Source organism: Penicillium chermesinum (assembly GCF_028974085.1).
Source record: "Penicillium chermesinum strain IBT 19713 chromosome Unknown utg000002l:1.0-5270490.0:1.0-5274688.0, whole genome shotgun sequence".
NCBI lineage: Eukaryota > Fungi > Ascomycota > Eurotiomycetes > Eurotiales > Aspergillaceae > Penicillium > Penicillium chermesinum.
Genome location: NW_026695312.1, coordinates 2924697 through 2940198, shown reverse-complemented (window position 1 = coordinate 2940198; position 15502 = coordinate 2924697). Strand labels below are relative to the sequence as shown.

Below are 15502 nucleotides of genomic sequence, written 5' to 3'. Positions count from 1 at the left end.
GGTATTCCAATTCTCTATTTTCATATAAGACTAATTTTTAGTGGTAAGGATATGAAAACTCCCCAAAGCTCCTCTGTCCTGCTAGGAGTAGGTGGAGCTTACCTGGGAAAGCGCCTCAGGCCGCCAAAAAAATGGCAACGCACGGGCCATCTCAAATGTGAAAGTCGAACGCGGCCGAGCGGCGCATGGTTCTCTGCTGTCTGCCCTTCTTCAATCGGTAACCTCACCCACCATGGATGACCTCTACGACGAGTAAGCTTCTTATCCCCTCCTTCAAATGAATATTTCAAGAAACTACAAGAAGCTAACGCCTTGGTCTCAGGTTCGGCAACTACATCGGCGAGGACGAGTCGGATGAAGAGCAGCATGACCAGGCGCCACCCGCCTACAAATTCGATGAAGCTTTTGATGATGGGGAGGATGGACAAGATGAGGCTATTGAACAACAACTAATGGAAATTGATGGTTTGTGATGCTATCCTACCCCTTTTCTGGTCCCAGAATTGCTCACGCGCATCTCATGCACAGATGATCCTTCCAACGCCGTCATTCTCCACGAAGACAAACAATATTACCCAAGCGCCCAGCAAGTGTATGGTACGGATGTCGAGACTGTGGTTCAAGAAGAGGATGCGCAACCTCTTTCTGAGCCCATCATTGCTCCCACCAAACAAAAGAAGTTCGCGATTACCGAGACTGAGCTTCCTCCTGTGTACTTTTCTCGAGAGTTCATGTCAGACCTGTTGAATTTCCCGGAGCAGACACGGAATATTGCAGTCGCTGGGCATCTACACCATGGCAAGACGGCATTAATGGATATGCTAGTCAAACACACACATGACCTTTCGAAACGTCTACAGAAGCGCTCTGGTAAGCGCAAGAATGAACAATTGCGCTACACTGATGTTCATTTCCTGGAGCGCGAGCGGGGCTTGTCTGTCAAATCAGCGCCTATGAGTCTGGTCCTTCAAAGCACAAAAGGCAAATCCCACCTTCTTAACATCCTGGATACCCCAGGGCATGTCAACTTTGTGGATGAGGTCGCATCATCTCTCCGTCTCGCTGACGGAGTTGTACTTGTTGTAGACGTCGTAGAGGGCGTGCAAGCAAATACAGAGCAGATCATTAAACATGCCATCTTGGAGGGTCTGCCAATCACTCTCGTTGTCAACAAAATGGACCGTCTCATCCTGGAGCTCAAACTGCCTCCTAACGATGCCTATTTCAAGCTCAAACATGTGATTGAGGAAGTCAACACTATTATTGAAGATACTCTTCCTGGGCAGAGTGAACAAAAACGCCTAAGTCCAGAGAAGGGCAACGTTGTCTTTGCCTCCAGCTCCATGAACTGGTGTTTTACTTTGCAATCATTTGCACAAATGTATGCTGATACTCACCCTCAGCTTGATTCAATTGCATTTGCTGCCCGGCTATGGGGTGACATCTTCTATAACCCCAGCAGCCGGAAATTTACTCGAAAGGGGGTGGATGATAAGTCGACACGAGCTTTTGTCAAGTTTGTTTTGGAGCCGATCTACAAGCTTTATTCGCACACAATCAGCGAAAGCCCCGAAGATCTGAAGGAGACCTTGGCTAGCATTGGAGTTGCTTTGAAGCCTTCTCAGCTCAAAACAGATGCAGATGAATTGCTGAACCTCGTCTGTGAACAGTTCTTCGGTCCTCCAGCCGGATTTGTGGACATGATTGTGCAGCATGTCCCTTCGCCAGTAGATGGTGCACAGAGGCTTCTGGAAAGATACTACAACGGCCCTTTGGATACCAATATTGCCGCATCTATGACAGCTTGCAACCAGGATGGGCCACTCGTCGTTCATGTCACCAAGCTCTTTAGCACGACAGATGCTGCAGGGTTCACATCTTTCGGTCGAGTCATGAGCGGCACAGCTCGACCTGGTCAACAAGTTCGTGTCCTTGGGGAAGGGTATACCCCCGAGGATGAAGAGGACATGGTCTTCGCAACAATCACGGATACATGGATTGCAGAAACCTGCTACAACATTCCAACGGATGGTGTTCCGGCTGGTAATTGGGTGCTTCTTGGTGGTGTGGATAACTCCATTGTTAAGACAGCAACGATTATCCCCTCGAAGCTCGCGGATGATGAGGAAACTCACATATTCCGCCCTATTCGGCATATGACCGAGTCAGTATTCAAGGTAGCTGTAGAGCCTGTCAATCCATCCGAATTGCCAAAGATGCTGGATGGTTTGCGCAAAATCAACAAGAGCTATCCTTTAGTATCCACGAAAGTGGAAGAGTCAGGTGAGCACATTATTCTGGGAACTGGGGAGCTTTACATGGATTGTGTGCTACACGATCTTAGACGATTGTACTCCGAAATGGAGATCAAGGTGTCTGATCCTGTCACTCGTTTCTGTGAGACGGTCGTCGAAACATCAAGCGTGATGTGTTACTCGATCACACCCAACAAGCAGAATAAGATCACCATGGTTGCAGAACCTCTGGATGATGGGATTGCGGAGGATATCGAAAGTGGAAGGGTCAACATCAATGATCCGATCCGAAAAAGTTGCCCGCTATTTTGAGGAGCATTATGAGTGGGACAAGCTTGCAGCTCGCAGTATCTGGGCATTCGGGCCGGATGAATTGGGCCCCAATATTTTGCAGGACGATACTCTCCCCTCTCAGGTGGAGAAAAAAGTTCTCAATACTGTGCGGGACTCTATCATCCAAGGTTTCAACTGGGGTGCGAGGGAAGGTCCCCTGTGTGAAGAACGTAAGTGCCAAATCCGTACACACATATCAGAAGTCGATACTAACGACGTGTTCATAGCCATTCGAAACACTAAATTCAAACTCACTGATGTCTCGCTCGCTGACCAAGCCATCTACCGTGGTGGAGGCCAGATCATTCCCACCGCTCGCCGAGCTGTGTATTCGTCGTTCCTGATGGCATCGCCCCGTTTGATGGAACCGCTCTATTCATGCACCATGACTGGCCCTGCTGATGCAGTCGCATCTGTCTACACAGTTCTATCGCGCCGTCGAGGCCACGTTCTGTCGGATGGGCCTATCGCTGGGACACCCCTCTACACCGTGCGCGGTTTGATCCCTGTCATCGATTCCTTCGGGTTCGAAACCGACCTTCGCATTCATACGCAAGGGCAGGCCATGGTCAGTTTGGCGTTTGATAAGTGGAGTGTGGTGCCCGGTGACCCCTTAGACCGTGACGTCCAACTCAAACCGCTCGAGATGGCTGGGGCTATGGCCACTGCCCGGGATTTCGTCCTCAAGACGAGACGACGAAAGGGACTGGCGGAAGATGTGACTGTGAGCAAGTTTATGGAGCCAGAGCTTTGGAAGGGTATTCAAGAAGAAGGTGGTCTGGATTTATGATTTCGCTAACACAAAACGATCAATAATGGGGTTCGGAACGGTTTGGTCGCTACGGAGTCTTCTGCAGTTAGAATGGCACTCGCTGTTTCTCTAGTCCTCATGTCAAATGCACATGTCATATTTCAAATCAGTATTTGCAAATAGGTTCGAATCCTCTGCCATCAAATGCATGCGCCTTTAAACGCCCCCAGATTTCCTCGGAATACAAAAGTACTGTAAACCACGATCAGATTTCACCGGCAGGTTTCCATCATTTTAGCGATGACCTGCATCAGCGCGCCATTCTCAAGAGCGGCGGCGACTCTCTCTTTATCCCCCAACTGCTTATTGACTTCATCTCCCGTGCTATGTGTGCCTTCCTTGATGCGTACATCGACTCTAAAGCGAGGAGGCAGAGACTGCTCCAATCGTACGCGTACACCAAGGCCAATGACGGTAGCAAGGCTACAGTGGGTGATGGTTGGGGTGATCAGAACAGTCACAGTCTGAAGAGGAGAGCCAATGACATCTGGGAGAGTTGGTTTGATGGAAATATCAGGAAGAGAGACGACGGCCAACTCTCCGAGGGAGATGGGATGTTCGGGGTCAGATATGTATTTGATCAGGTCTGTTGGGTGAGTCAGTCATATTCCATTGATCTCGCCTTCTCCTCATGATTTGGTGCATATATGCGACAGATGCCCAAGCCCTCCAACTTACCATAGATTTCCTGTTCATCAATGGGCTCCTCCAACAGGTCATCATCCTCGGAGTCCGACGAGAGGAAGTCGACAAGGTCTGGAGTTGCTGCGAAAATCTCAGGAATGCTGTCTCTCGTCTTTTGTGCGGCCCTATTCCTGGTGGGAAGATCTGCCACGTTCAGGATCGTAGGATTGGAATTTTGCATTTCCGCCATGATGCAGGATCGATTAGATGATTTCTTTCCCACCGCCCCGCGATGAAGCTTATCGATACCCCCGAATCTTTTGTGCACGTGCGCAGAACCTGTTCCGCCTTTTGGCCTGAGGAACCGGCCTCGATTATCTCAAATGCGACCCACACGTAACTAGTTAGTTAACTACAGTATTTAAGCACCCTGAAGGACCTGGCGGGCTCCTTCCAGCTTCGGATGAATGGTTCAAGTTCTCTACGCGTACTTCTGATTCAATCACCATTCTGATCATCACTTCCCGTGTATCTGTACTACCACTTGACCTACACACTGAAGCTCTCCAAAGTTCAAGGATTTCAACTTGGGACTCGTTTTAAATGGGCCTTCCACTTGCCCTTCTGGATCTAACTGGGCAGTGATCGACGATAATGTTCGGATGTTTCCTTCCAAAGAGCCGACCCGATCCCACCGAGGGCTGCATGAGAGACACTCTTCTCCACGCGGGAACTGGATCCCACTGGTAAACTCCTTCTTTTCCTATTCCCCTTTGGCCTTTGAGGATCTTAAGACGGACCGGTTCCACACTTGCCATTTCCTCGTTCCCTGGAGGCATCAGGGACGGATAAACCCCGGCTATGTCCTCCAGACACAGGGGGCCGCGGGGGGGGGTGAAAGGAGATGGAGGACAAACCGCCGCGGTTTCATCTTAACCGTGAACAACCTCGGAACTTCACCGGGTTCGATGAAAGAAATTTAGAATAAAAAAAAAAAAAATCAAAGCACCTATCCTTCGCTCTTCGAGATACTAGGAGACCTCGATAGCGAATCATGGTGAAGCTCTCTTTTGGTTTTGTGGGAAATATAGAAGCGAAAGCGTACAAGGATACATCGGTGGCCCCCCAAAGTGCTGCGATGCATCGTTAGGGCTGGCGCATGATGCTTACAGAGAATTAATAATTTCAATGCCACCGTACTTTACAGTAGTGGTACGGGGTAGGGGATAATCCTTACGTTTCCCTCCAATCGCATGGGGTTTGGCTTGATGCTGCCGGCATAGTCCTGCTTTCCATTGTTGCATGTAGTTGAAGCGAGAGCGGAAGTAGAAGTGGAAGGCCTTCGGGATACGCCAATACATGACGTTGCGGCCATGGTGCCCTGCTAAGACTCCATCCTTACTCAGAGAACAATCCTTTACTGGAGTTCCTCCAGCACATCCACGTCTGGAACCAGATCCAAAAGAGGGAGATTACGTCGTAACCCTTGGGACACTTTGGAACCTTGTCGAATGCCACTGCTAATTGGGTGACTACGCTCATCATTCAATTCCTTGGCACACCCCTCTCAGCTTTGCCTCCCTAACTGTTCTTCCCACCCCCCCCCTCATAGTTGCGCCCCTGATGACTCCACTTTCAATACTTCACAATGTTCTTTCCAACCGTGTATGAGCTTATTCAACCCTACCTCACGGACCCCATTTCAACTTCCTCCCCTCGCATGACCTCGCCCCGTTGATCGAGAAGCGGTTCGCCCTCGGGACAGCGAAAGCACCTCCCCATCTTGTTCGATCCTGGTGGAGGTTCTTCTTCCCACTTCTGCTGGATTTGCGCCAATCGCACTGGTGGTGTTCGATCCGCACAGTACTTATCCACGATTATAACCAACTGTCAATACCGCTGATCGCGCCGCTTCCACTGCGGTACACCACCCGGCACCCTGCCCATTGGGCGTGACGCCTCCCTCCCGCCAATTCGACTTGCCCGCGCTGCTACGTCACAGTCCTCGCCTTTCCGTTCAATCAGCCCGCTCGGCCTGGAGAAGGAATATGCAGGGTTACTCATTTGCGCCTCTTCCCGGGCCTCCTCGGGAAGGCCAGAAAAGTACATGAACATAGACCCATCAATCCTCGCGATCTTGAAATATGTACTAAATCAATCTTCTAACTAGATTATGTATTCGTGGACGAGCATAACCGGCACAAGAGATTAAAGGGTCAGTCAACAGATTTGAGATCACTCCTCCATTCCCGGCATATTAACCTTGAACAGTTATGCGAGCTTGCAACGGCTGCCGAAAACGAAAGATCAAATGTGACGCCGCGACGACGAATACTTGGCCATGTTCTGCATGCACTCGCCTGAAATTAGTCTGTGTTCCTCCGACGATAGGACAAGAAGGAGACTTTGGTCCCGACCCTCAAGGTCTGGAATCGACCAATGCATCCGAATCTTCAAGTGCGCCCGATACTTCTCACCACCCTTTCCCAGTGCCTCCAACGTATCGGGATGGGAGTCAGTCTTCGATGGGAACTCTGCCCGCCTACGATGGGATGAATATGTACCCTCAATTTGTGCCTGCTCCACCAAACCAACCATCAATCTACAACGACATGCGAACCCCTCCAATGATGATGCAGCATCCATCCTATCAACCGCCCCCTTTATATCACGGAGCGCAACCGCCGTCTATAGCGAGTCCAGATCAAGGACTCTACATGGATGATCCTTCAACAGTAGAGAATCTTAGTGAGGTTTTGGGAGAATTGAAAATTGATGAAACAGGCATCGGTAGGGCTCTGATCTTTGTCTCGCATTCACAGGGACCATGGTCTGTTTGTGCTAACCCCTTCCAGCTCCCTATATCAGGCGACAAAGAACCGACCGTCTAGAGCCCGATGCGCCTGTGCAGGACGAAGCTGAGGAAAGATTACCGCCACTCAGTACGGGGGCGGGCGCGAAGATACGAATACCCCCAGAACTTATGCCGGCTGAAGAAGATGTGATGCATTATTTCAAAATATACTTCGATGAGATTCACCCTATATGCCCATTATACCACGCGCCCATTTGTACTACCAATGGCAAAATGATCGCCACTCCATATCTCCTCTTCTCCTCGAAGCTCTTTTTGCATGCGCTGGTCGACTGTCTGATGAACCCGCAGAAGGAGCACAATGGCTTGCTCTGGCTAATCGTAAGTTCCTTGTCCCTTTTCGCTCGCCCTCGCCCGACCAACCTTCGGTACTGATGTTCTGCTTCTTGCTCACAATCAGGGCACGAATCAAGTTTCATGGACGTTCCTCGCTTGAGCACCATCCAAGCATTACTTCTGCTGCTAAAAGCTAGAGAATCTCTACCTAAAGAAGGGATACTATTACCGATCGTGGCAAACGGTCAAGACTATTGTGTCAATGGCGAAGGACTTGGATCTTCACGAACATTATAGCAGTCATGCCGAGGGTAGGCCGTGCGACTTGAGCCCAATTGAATGCCTCGTGCACACTCGAGTGTGGCAGACTTTGCTGGTCGTCGAGGTGATGATTGGGGCCCCACAAGGTCAGCGTCTAGTGGAATTTTGTCTCCCACTTCAAATAGATTTGTCTAATGCCCTTTTTAGGCCGCTCGGATTATGGCGTAGATCCCGAGACCGTCGATATGCGACCGACGCTGGACATCAGGGGACTGGACGCCTATGAGACAGACCGATCTCGGCAGTATGCCTATTTTGTTCGAAATGCGCACCATATTCGCATCATTACGGACTTATACCACAAAGTCAAGAAGCAAAAGGATTGGGAAGCCGATCCTCGGTTTGTACAAAAGAACCCTCTTTTCGAGGACTGGTTACGCAGTCTGCCCTCTGATTTGCAAGTCAACTACCCACCTGATGGCTCGCCTCCTTGGATCCCTTCTCACTTTGTTGGCAATATGCATTCTCACTGCCATCTCGCAATTATCTTGCTACACCGTCCCCAAATACTAGCGTCTCAATCTTTTGCCGCCGGGGGGGATTGGAAAATTCACTTTTCACTGTGCTACTCCTCTGCAAAAAGTCTTTGTCGCTTAGAGGAGGCCATTTTGGAGAGGTTTGGACTTTCGGGGCTTTTGTATATGCTGCGTGGCATAAATTTCTCGATCTATTGTATCTTAACCTGTACCATGCTTCATTTGGTAGAGTCTCTCCCTTCCGTTATGTTCATGAATTGGCGCATGGGCGTTTGACTGACACAATCAGGTTGCCATTACCTCCCCAGACCCCGATTTTAACTCAGATGCTCGCGAATATTTTACACGCCACATGCGTATTTTAGAGCGTTGCTCTGCCGCCTGGCCTATGCCTGAGATTCAGGCGCAGATTGATTCGCTGCGGCTTGCCTTCTCTGCCGATACTAACAGGCCTTTCGAGCTGAAGCCCAGCTTTCCATATGGAACTCCCTCCGAGGGGTATCAGCCAAGTCCGCCCATGGACGCGCATTATCATCCGCACTTACGCCAAATGTCGAATCATGTCCAATCTAGAGTGGGTCTCAACGCACATCCGATTACTCCTCCGATTTCTGCTGGTGCTGAAGATTCGAAGTCCGACACATCCTCCCAGTTACAATCTCTTGGGATGGTTCCTCACCAGCCATCAACGAGCCACCCCCTCGATCAACCTTTGACCGACGAAAACAGTTGGGATCCGTCACGTATCATCAAGTATGTTATGTCTCATCGGTTTCAATGGACCGCCTGCATCTCCTCCTAGCGCCGGCATTTGCTAACCGTCATTCTACCTTAGTCAATGGGATATGGCATTCTCTGTGAATCCCGCCAGCGTCAGCACAAACTCACCCCCATTGCCAATAAATAATCCCGCACAGCCAATGTCGAATATAGTCAATCACCAGTACCCGGTACCATATGACTCCAACAAGGTTGCTGTCTCACAGACTCAGTCAGTCTCACCTCCTCAATTTCAGGCCCCACCGGTCGTGTTTACTGCCAGGGACTGGCAACAGAGCGTTGCGAGTGTATATGATCCTCATGGTCTTAAGCGACGGTGGAATTATTCTGTTGATCTCGGTGCTGAAGATGCGGTCAAACGTCAACGGGGATAGCCGATGCTAGCAGAGGAAGGATTCTGCCTCATCCCGCCCGCTATACCTTTTTTTCGCTCTCTCTTCTCGTCTCTAGATAACATTATCTCCCCCTCTTCCTCTGGTTCCTCCTCTTCGCCTCATCCATACCCTGGTGCTTTGCCTATCCTTCCATATCCTTCCATTCGTCTGATGTTCCCATACAATTGATACCGCGGGTCCATGTGATCTTTCCAGCTAGGGATGAATGCCCATGACTAGATCGAGATACCCTGGGGGTTAGCTGGAAATTGCGATTTAACAGTTGGATATCTGTTTGCTGTACACCACCCCCAATGATTTAATGTGAGCCTTGATTGAAATAGATCAGGTGTTGCTGCCTTATTTCAAGAGATGCCACTTCGCCAAAGACTCGCTACAGCCCTTCCATAGTCTAATAGTAGATGTCTCAACCTTGCTTCTCGTCTTATCATCGTCGCTCTCTGTCTTCTATGCCGTTTACGTAGTGTGAATAACGTAAATTATACGTCTGGTACTTCTTTGAAAAGATAGAATAGTATCAGCCGATCTATGACAATCGATGCGGACGTGTAATTTTCATCGATATAAATGGCCTCAACTGTCAAACCACGTAGCGTAAAACGAAGCGCATCCGTGGAATGTTAGATGGCTTGACGTCCTTCCAAGCCCAATCCCGTCGAGCCCAAACTTATGTATGTCATTCACTCGTGGTCATTCAGCTTCCATGCCAATGAACTATGGATATTGGCTCCGCTCAGTGAAGCGTTTGGCTTGTCTCGAGAGACCCCGAAGTAGAGGCAGGAGAAGTCGGATAGGAGTCTGTAGGACATGGAGCGACTGAGCGCATGGCGCCTTATCAATTGGCTCCACGGCGGCTCAGTCCAATTCTCTCCTCCCGTGATCGCACAATCCGGGCCTTGTCCCCAGGGAGGGGCTTTAGTTCATCGCTGGGGTCGAAATTGACAGTGGCCTTGTGGCCTTGTTCGAGCTGTTTGCTTTCTTCCAACCGGCGCAATCGAGCCTCTTCAAAGACAATGATATCTTCCGGGGTCACCGTGATTGCGGTAGGATTTCGTCGAAGCATCTTGAATAAATAAACCAATAAATAAAAAGATGGAGGACGAAAGAATAAAAAAAATCAACAAAGCGGGGTCAGTCTGCTTTCTGGATGGTTTTGTCTGCGATGCGGGCTGAATGTCCGGTCGTGTGCACATGCAGTCATGTGACCCAGGAAAGATAACTCTTCCTCACCTCCGGCCTCCCATGTCTTATCCCTCCGACGGTGTGAGGTCCTCCCAACCCCACAAACATGGTACCCATTCGTCAACTGCTTCGCCATGGTGAGCGGATGCGACCTACTTTGACCTCTTTCGGTCGGAGGTTCTCAACCACGCCGCGAGTCGCTGCTGAAAATAACGGCTCATCGTCCCGTATGTCTGCCCCATTCTGCTGAAGGGATCCACGGTGGATTTCTTTTGAAGGGGACCGACACGGATGGTCTCATGCATATCCTATCATATGGATTTACCCGGATAATGTGCCATTGAAGCTGATTTTTATATGCAGGTCCAGCTCAATCGAACACGGTTGGCAATCGATCATCTTCCACTCCAAATCAGCAACGTCGACCACGACCCGCTAAAGCGATCGATGCCCGCGCATTTGCAGCATCTGGAAGTGCTGGGGAGCAGCCTCGAGTTATTCGAAGCCCTCGACTGCGAAACGTCCGTGGAAATTCGAATGCCGGGAAGACCAAGCCGGTGACCAAAAAAGCCGCGCGAAAAGATCGCAAACAAAATACCAGGAAATCTGAGAGAGACGATTCTGAGGACCTCAATGCGGCCAGGATCGACCAGATTGAACAGGAGCATTTACTCAAGGCTCGGCCGACACCGGTCCGCTATGAGCCCAGGGACATTGATTTTTCGACATTGCAGCAGACATGGCCGTCGCTGCCATCAGGCGTGCACGCTCGGTCCAGCGCAGTCCTCGAAAAGCTCTCAAGCTTAAGCGATCGTTTCCCCAATGGATATGTGCCTCCTTATGAACTTGGCCGGCGCCTTTGGAAAGGCAAGAGTGTTCTCTTCTACAGCGAGGCCGAGAAGGCAGAGGCTCTCCAGGAGGTCTCGCGATTGGCTCGGACCCGTGCAGATTCCATCTCACAACGCAAGGGTGATCTTGTAGAACCGAAGAAAGTTGAGTTCAGCTCTGTTGCGCAAGAAGATTCGAAGAGACTGCTTGAGACTTATGTCCTAGGCAATTATCCCCCGGTGAAATCCGGTCAAGATCAGCCTGCTGTTCTGGAGGATGTGGTCAAGAACCTACGCAATAATGGAACATATGAAACCATGGGCAAGCGGACACAATTTCTCGCCAAGGTGGAATCTCTGCTGGCTTCTGGTCGCCCAAAACGAGCCTAGCTTTGGAGTTGGAATTGGTTTCGTAGGCAATCTGTATTATATATCGGTTTTTTCACCTGTCCGGGTCTTCTTCTTCGCAGATGCATTACCTCCATCTGCCTTTGTCTCTGTAGCTAGAAATACAACTGTGACTATACTACAATTCTTCCCTTCTGCAAAGACCATCATACTTGCTCCAGCATCTTCTTTGCATCATCGAAGAGGTCCTTTGCCTCTTTTTGGCCCTTATCTGCCGTCTTTTCCATTTGATCATGAGCTTTTCGCACATCATCAGGCCGTGCGAGTTTCTTTTTCTGCATGTCCTGCAGACGCTTATGCGTGGCCCCTCGAGAGTCCCGAACTGCATTAGCTGCCTTTTCCAAAGCTTGCTTAGCCGCCTGAACACTCTGGTCGCGAGACTCTTTGGTCGGAGGTGGAATAGGAATGTTCAGCTGTAGAGGGTTGTGCGGGTCGGATTGAGGCGTCAGGGAAAGGTTCGAAGAGACAATTGCCGAGGTGACTGGTTTGATGTGCTGTGATAAATTGTAAGCTACATGGCCCGAAGGTAACAACAGAAACGAGGCGGGCTAATCTCACCTCTTCTTCGGCTACCAGGATAGCCACCACTCGACCACCTTTTGGCACGACTTGAGCCAAATCACGTAGTCGGATTGAGTCATGGGCATCCTTGCCCAGCTGGACCTTGAGGCCCTCTAACGACGCAGTGTTGAATCGACCTCCAGCACGCAAGTTGGACAAGTCATCTTTCAAGCGAGCGAGAGCTGTCTTAATGCCAATCTCAAGCTGAGAGAGATGGTACGGATCTTCTGAAGCGTCGCTCGAAGTCAGAGGCGGTTCGGCTACCGAGGCTTTCGTCTTGTCCTTCTTCTTCAGTAGGACAGGCGTGCTAGAGATAAGGCGGCACGACAGGCAATAGCGAGTCAAAGGTGAAGGAGTGAGAACCCTGGCCCTTGCAGGCACAATCGGACGCTGGGTGAAAACGCGGTAGGGAAGTCGAGGACCTATTCGATGCATGTCGGCCGAGGTGTTGTACGGGTGAAAAAGAGGCGGCGCGGAGAGGATCACGATCATTGCAGGAAAAGATCAACGCACTTTTGATCGATTCGTCCTCTTCGCCCACTCAAAGACTTACATTGGTTCGGTCCTAACAACAATACGTGTAGCTTGGAGAAAAAAATTGAGTGCAGGAAAATTTAATATAAAATAAACAGTAGTTTTTGTTTCCCACAGAACTGGTCGTCACACATTAGATTTGCAACGTGGATCTTCGTCTACATAACGGAGCATACTTTTTCGAAAGAAACGGGAGAATGAATCAAAGGAAATGAGAAAGAAATGCGCCCAAAGTTGCCCAGCTTTAAACACGACAAGCATAAGCCAGCAGGTGCCGCCCCGATATCTATATGGTGCAGCCTTCGCCTGATTTCATCCAGAGGGAAGGGCACGGGTTGGCCGTCCTATGTTCATATCTCCACTTAGCGGGTGGCCATGGCCTTGGTGATAAGACGCTTCAGAGCCAGCTCCTTCTTCTTGAGGTCCTCAGGGGTGGAGTCCTCAATCTCGAGTTGGGCCATAGCGTCGCTCAGGGCAGATTCGATCTTCTCCTTGTTGCCACGCTTCAACTTCATGGACATGCCAGGGTCAGAGACAATCTCCTCGACACGGGAGATGTAGGACTCAAGCTGCTGGCGAGACTCGAACTTCTTGGTGAAAGCCTCATCGCTGGACTTGAACTTGGCGGCATCTATAGGCACGATTAGCTAACTACGTTCAACAGGTTCGGACGGGGGAGGGAGGCTAATTACCATCAATCATCTGGTCAATCTCATGGCTGGAAAGCTTGCCAACAGCGTTGGAGATGGTAATGTTGGCAGTGCGGCCGGAAGACTTCTCGGTGGCAGTAACCTTCAAGATACCGTTGACGTCGACCTCGAAAACAGTCTCAAGGGCGGCCTCACCGGCACGCATGGGGGGAAGGGGAGCCAGAGTGAACTCTCCCAGAGAGGTGTTGTCGGCACAGTTAGTACGCTCACCCTGATAGACGGGGAACTGGACGGTGCTCTGATTGTCAACAACGGTGGTAAAGGTACGCTTCTTGATGGTAGGAACGGTCTGGCCACGGGAACGACGGGAGCAAAGATGTTGCCCTCCATGGCAACACCGAGAGAGAGGGGAACGACATCCAGAAGCAGGAGGTCCTGGGTCTCAGCAGAGGTGGCCTTGCCGGAGAGGATACCGGCCTGGACAGCAGCACCGTAGGCAACAGCCTCATCGGGGTTGATGCTCTATCAGACGTATATTAGTGAACAAAGGGTTTGTAAATCACAAAGGAAGCGGGAACAAACCTTCTCGAGCTTCTTGCCATCGAAGAAGTCACTCAGAAGCTTCTGAATACGGGGGATACGAGTGGAACCACCAACAAGGACGATCTCATCGACCTTGCTCTTTTCAATACCAGAGTCCTTCAGGACCTGCTGAACTGGGTCAAGAGTTCCAGAGAAAGCCTTGGCGTTCAGGTCCTCGAAACGAGCACGAGTGATGGAGGAGTTGAAGTCCTCACCATCGAAAAGAGAGTCAATCTCAACGGTAGTCTGGGTGGCGTTGGAAAGGGTACGCTTAGCACGTTCGCAAGCGGTACGCAGACGACGAAGGGCACGGGCATCACCAGACAGATCCTTGCTGGTCTTGCGCTGGAACTCCTTCTTGAAGAAGTCGAGGAGGTTGGTATCGAAGTCCTGACCACCAAGGTGGGTATCACCGGCAGTAGCCTTGACAGTGAAGACACCACCCTGGATGTTCAGCAGAGAAACATCGAAAGTACCACCACCCAAATCATAGATAAGGACGTTACGCTCCTTGTCAGACTTGCCGGAGCCAAGACCGTAGGCAATAGCGGCAGCAGTGGGCTCGTTGATGATACGAAGGACATTCAGACCAGCAATAGCGCCGGCGTCCTTGGTAGCCTGACGCTGGTTGTCGTTGAAGTAAGCAGGCACGGTAATGACGGCCTTCTCAACCTTCTTTCCGAGCTTGGTCTCTGCAACTTCTTTCATCTGATCGACATGTCAGTAAAACGAAGTGGTGCAATTGGTGTCTAATTCCGGGTTTACCTTCATCAGGACCATGGAGGAAATCTCCTGGGGAGTGAAGGTCTTAGTCTCGTTGAGGTACTCAACCTCGACGGCCGGGCTGGTACCCTGGTCAACGACCTTGAAAGGCCAGGACTCAACATCCTTCTTCACGATAGGGTCGTCAAAACGGCGACCAATCAGACGCCTGTTGGAGGGGTATTAGGACAGATCCTAGCGAATATCATATATACTCGAACTCACTTGATATCGAAAATGGTGTTCTTCGGGTTCATAGCAGCCTGGTTCTTGGCGGCCTCACCGATCAAACGCTCCTTGTCGGTGAAAGAAACGAAAGAGGGGGTGGTGTAGCTACCCTGGTCGTTGGCGACTAGTCCAATCCGTTAATACATCATCGAGCTCGGAATATGATTTCAAGAGTAATAGTGAGAATCCAGGGAGGGGACGCAGGGGGGGAGGGGAAACGCACTGATTTCGACATTGGTGCCCTCGTAGTTGGCAACACAAGAGTAGGTGGTGCCTATTGCAAAGTTAGTGGGAGCTGCAGAGTATTCACCAAGGAATTGAGCAAATGACTTACCAAGATCGATACCGATCGCCCCGTCGTATGTCGGAAGGTCCGCCATTGTGAAATTGAGTGGTGAAAATTTGAAGTGGGAATGAGTGGGAAAGAGGGGTTTTGGACGGGGCGAAATTTTTTTTTTTTATAAACGCAAATATGCCACACTGAAAGGCAGAAAATTTTTCGGGAGCGGTAGATCACGTGTGCCAACCATCTAGTTAGTTACATAGTTGATGCTGACTACGAAAACGGTCGAGTGCAAGTGGCTTAGGGTATCGAGGTTTGTTGCAATCTCGGGTCTACGGA

The 15502-nt window shown here is 50.3% G+C and overlaps 7 protein-coding genes across 7 annotated transcripts; 3 read left to right on the top strand and 4 right to left on the bottom strand.

Moving 5' to 3' along the window:
* Window positions 1–232: 232 nt before the first annotated feature.
* On the top strand, window positions 233–3378 carry N7468_001948 (U5 snRNP component Snu114, putative; the record flags this gene model as incomplete). The annotated part of the gene is made up of 5 exons (XM_058471245.1): window positions 233–252; window positions 323–465; window positions 529–2514; window positions 2552–2758; window positions 2816–3378. The coding sequence occupies 5 exons, from the start codon at window positions 233–235 to the stop codon at window positions 3376–3378; spliced, it is 2919 nt and encodes a 972-aa protein (XP_058334386.1).
* A 233-nt stretch (window positions 3379–3611) lies between these two features.
* N7468_001947 (iron-sulfur cluster assembly protein CIA2) lies at window positions 3612–4273 on the bottom strand (the record flags this gene model as incomplete). The annotated part of the gene is made up of 2 exons (XM_058471244.1): window positions 3612–3985; window positions 4078–4273. 2 exons carry the CDS (start codon window positions 4271–4273, stop codon window positions 3612–3614), a joined length of 570 nt encoding a protein of 189 aa, XP_058334385.1.
* Window positions 4274–6296: 2023 nt separating this feature from the next.
* On the top strand, window positions 6297–9125 carry N7468_001946 (Zn(II)2Cys6 transcription factor; the record flags this gene model as incomplete). Its single annotated transcript, XM_058471243.1, has 6 exons — window positions 6297–6813; window positions 6879–7219; window positions 7368–7581; window positions 7643–7944; window positions 8261–8724; window positions 8807–9125. The coding sequence occupies 6 exons, from the start codon at window positions 6297–6299 to the stop codon at window positions 9123–9125; spliced, it is 2157 nt and encodes a 718-aa protein (XP_058334384.1).
* An 856-nt stretch (window positions 9126–9981) lies between these two features.
* On the bottom strand, window positions 9982–10209 carry N7468_001945 (CDC26 family anaphase-promoting complex subunit; the record flags this gene model as incomplete). The annotated part of the gene is made up of 1 exon (XM_058471242.1): window positions 9982–10209. One exon carries the CDS (start codon window positions 10207–10209, stop codon window positions 9982–9984), a length of 228 nt encoding a protein of 75 aa, XP_058334383.1.
* Window positions 10210–10434: 225 nt separating this feature from the next.
* On the top strand, window positions 10435–11545 carry N7468_001944 (uncharacterized protein; the record flags this gene model as incomplete). Its single annotated transcript, XM_058471241.1, has 2 exons — window positions 10435–10555; window positions 10692–11545. 2 exons carry the CDS (start codon window positions 10435–10437, stop codon window positions 11543–11545), a joined length of 975 nt encoding a protein of 324 aa, XP_058334382.1.
* Window positions 11546–11709: 164 nt separating this feature from the next.
* Window positions 11710–12616, bottom strand: N7468_001943 (ribosome-recycling factor; the record flags this gene model as incomplete). The annotated part of the gene is made up of 2 exons (XM_058471240.1): window positions 11710–12057; window positions 12122–12616. The coding sequence occupies 2 exons, from the start codon at window positions 12614–12616 to the stop codon at window positions 11710–11712; spliced, it is 843 nt and encodes a 280-aa protein (XP_058334381.1).
* A 404-nt stretch (window positions 12617–13020) lies between these two features.
* Window positions 13021–15260, bottom strand: hscA (putative Hsp70 chaperone (HscA); the record flags this gene model as incomplete). The annotated part of the gene is made up of 8 exons (XM_058471239.1): window positions 13021–13289; window positions 13351–13606; window positions 13666–13830; window positions 13891–14598; window positions 14656–14821; window positions 14878–15004; window positions 15104–15154; window positions 15215–15260. The coding sequence occupies 8 exons, from the start codon at window positions 15258–15260 to the stop codon at window positions 13021–13023; spliced, it is 1788 nt and encodes a 595-aa protein (XP_058334380.1).
* Between the last annotated feature and the right edge of the window lie 242 nt (window positions 15261–15502).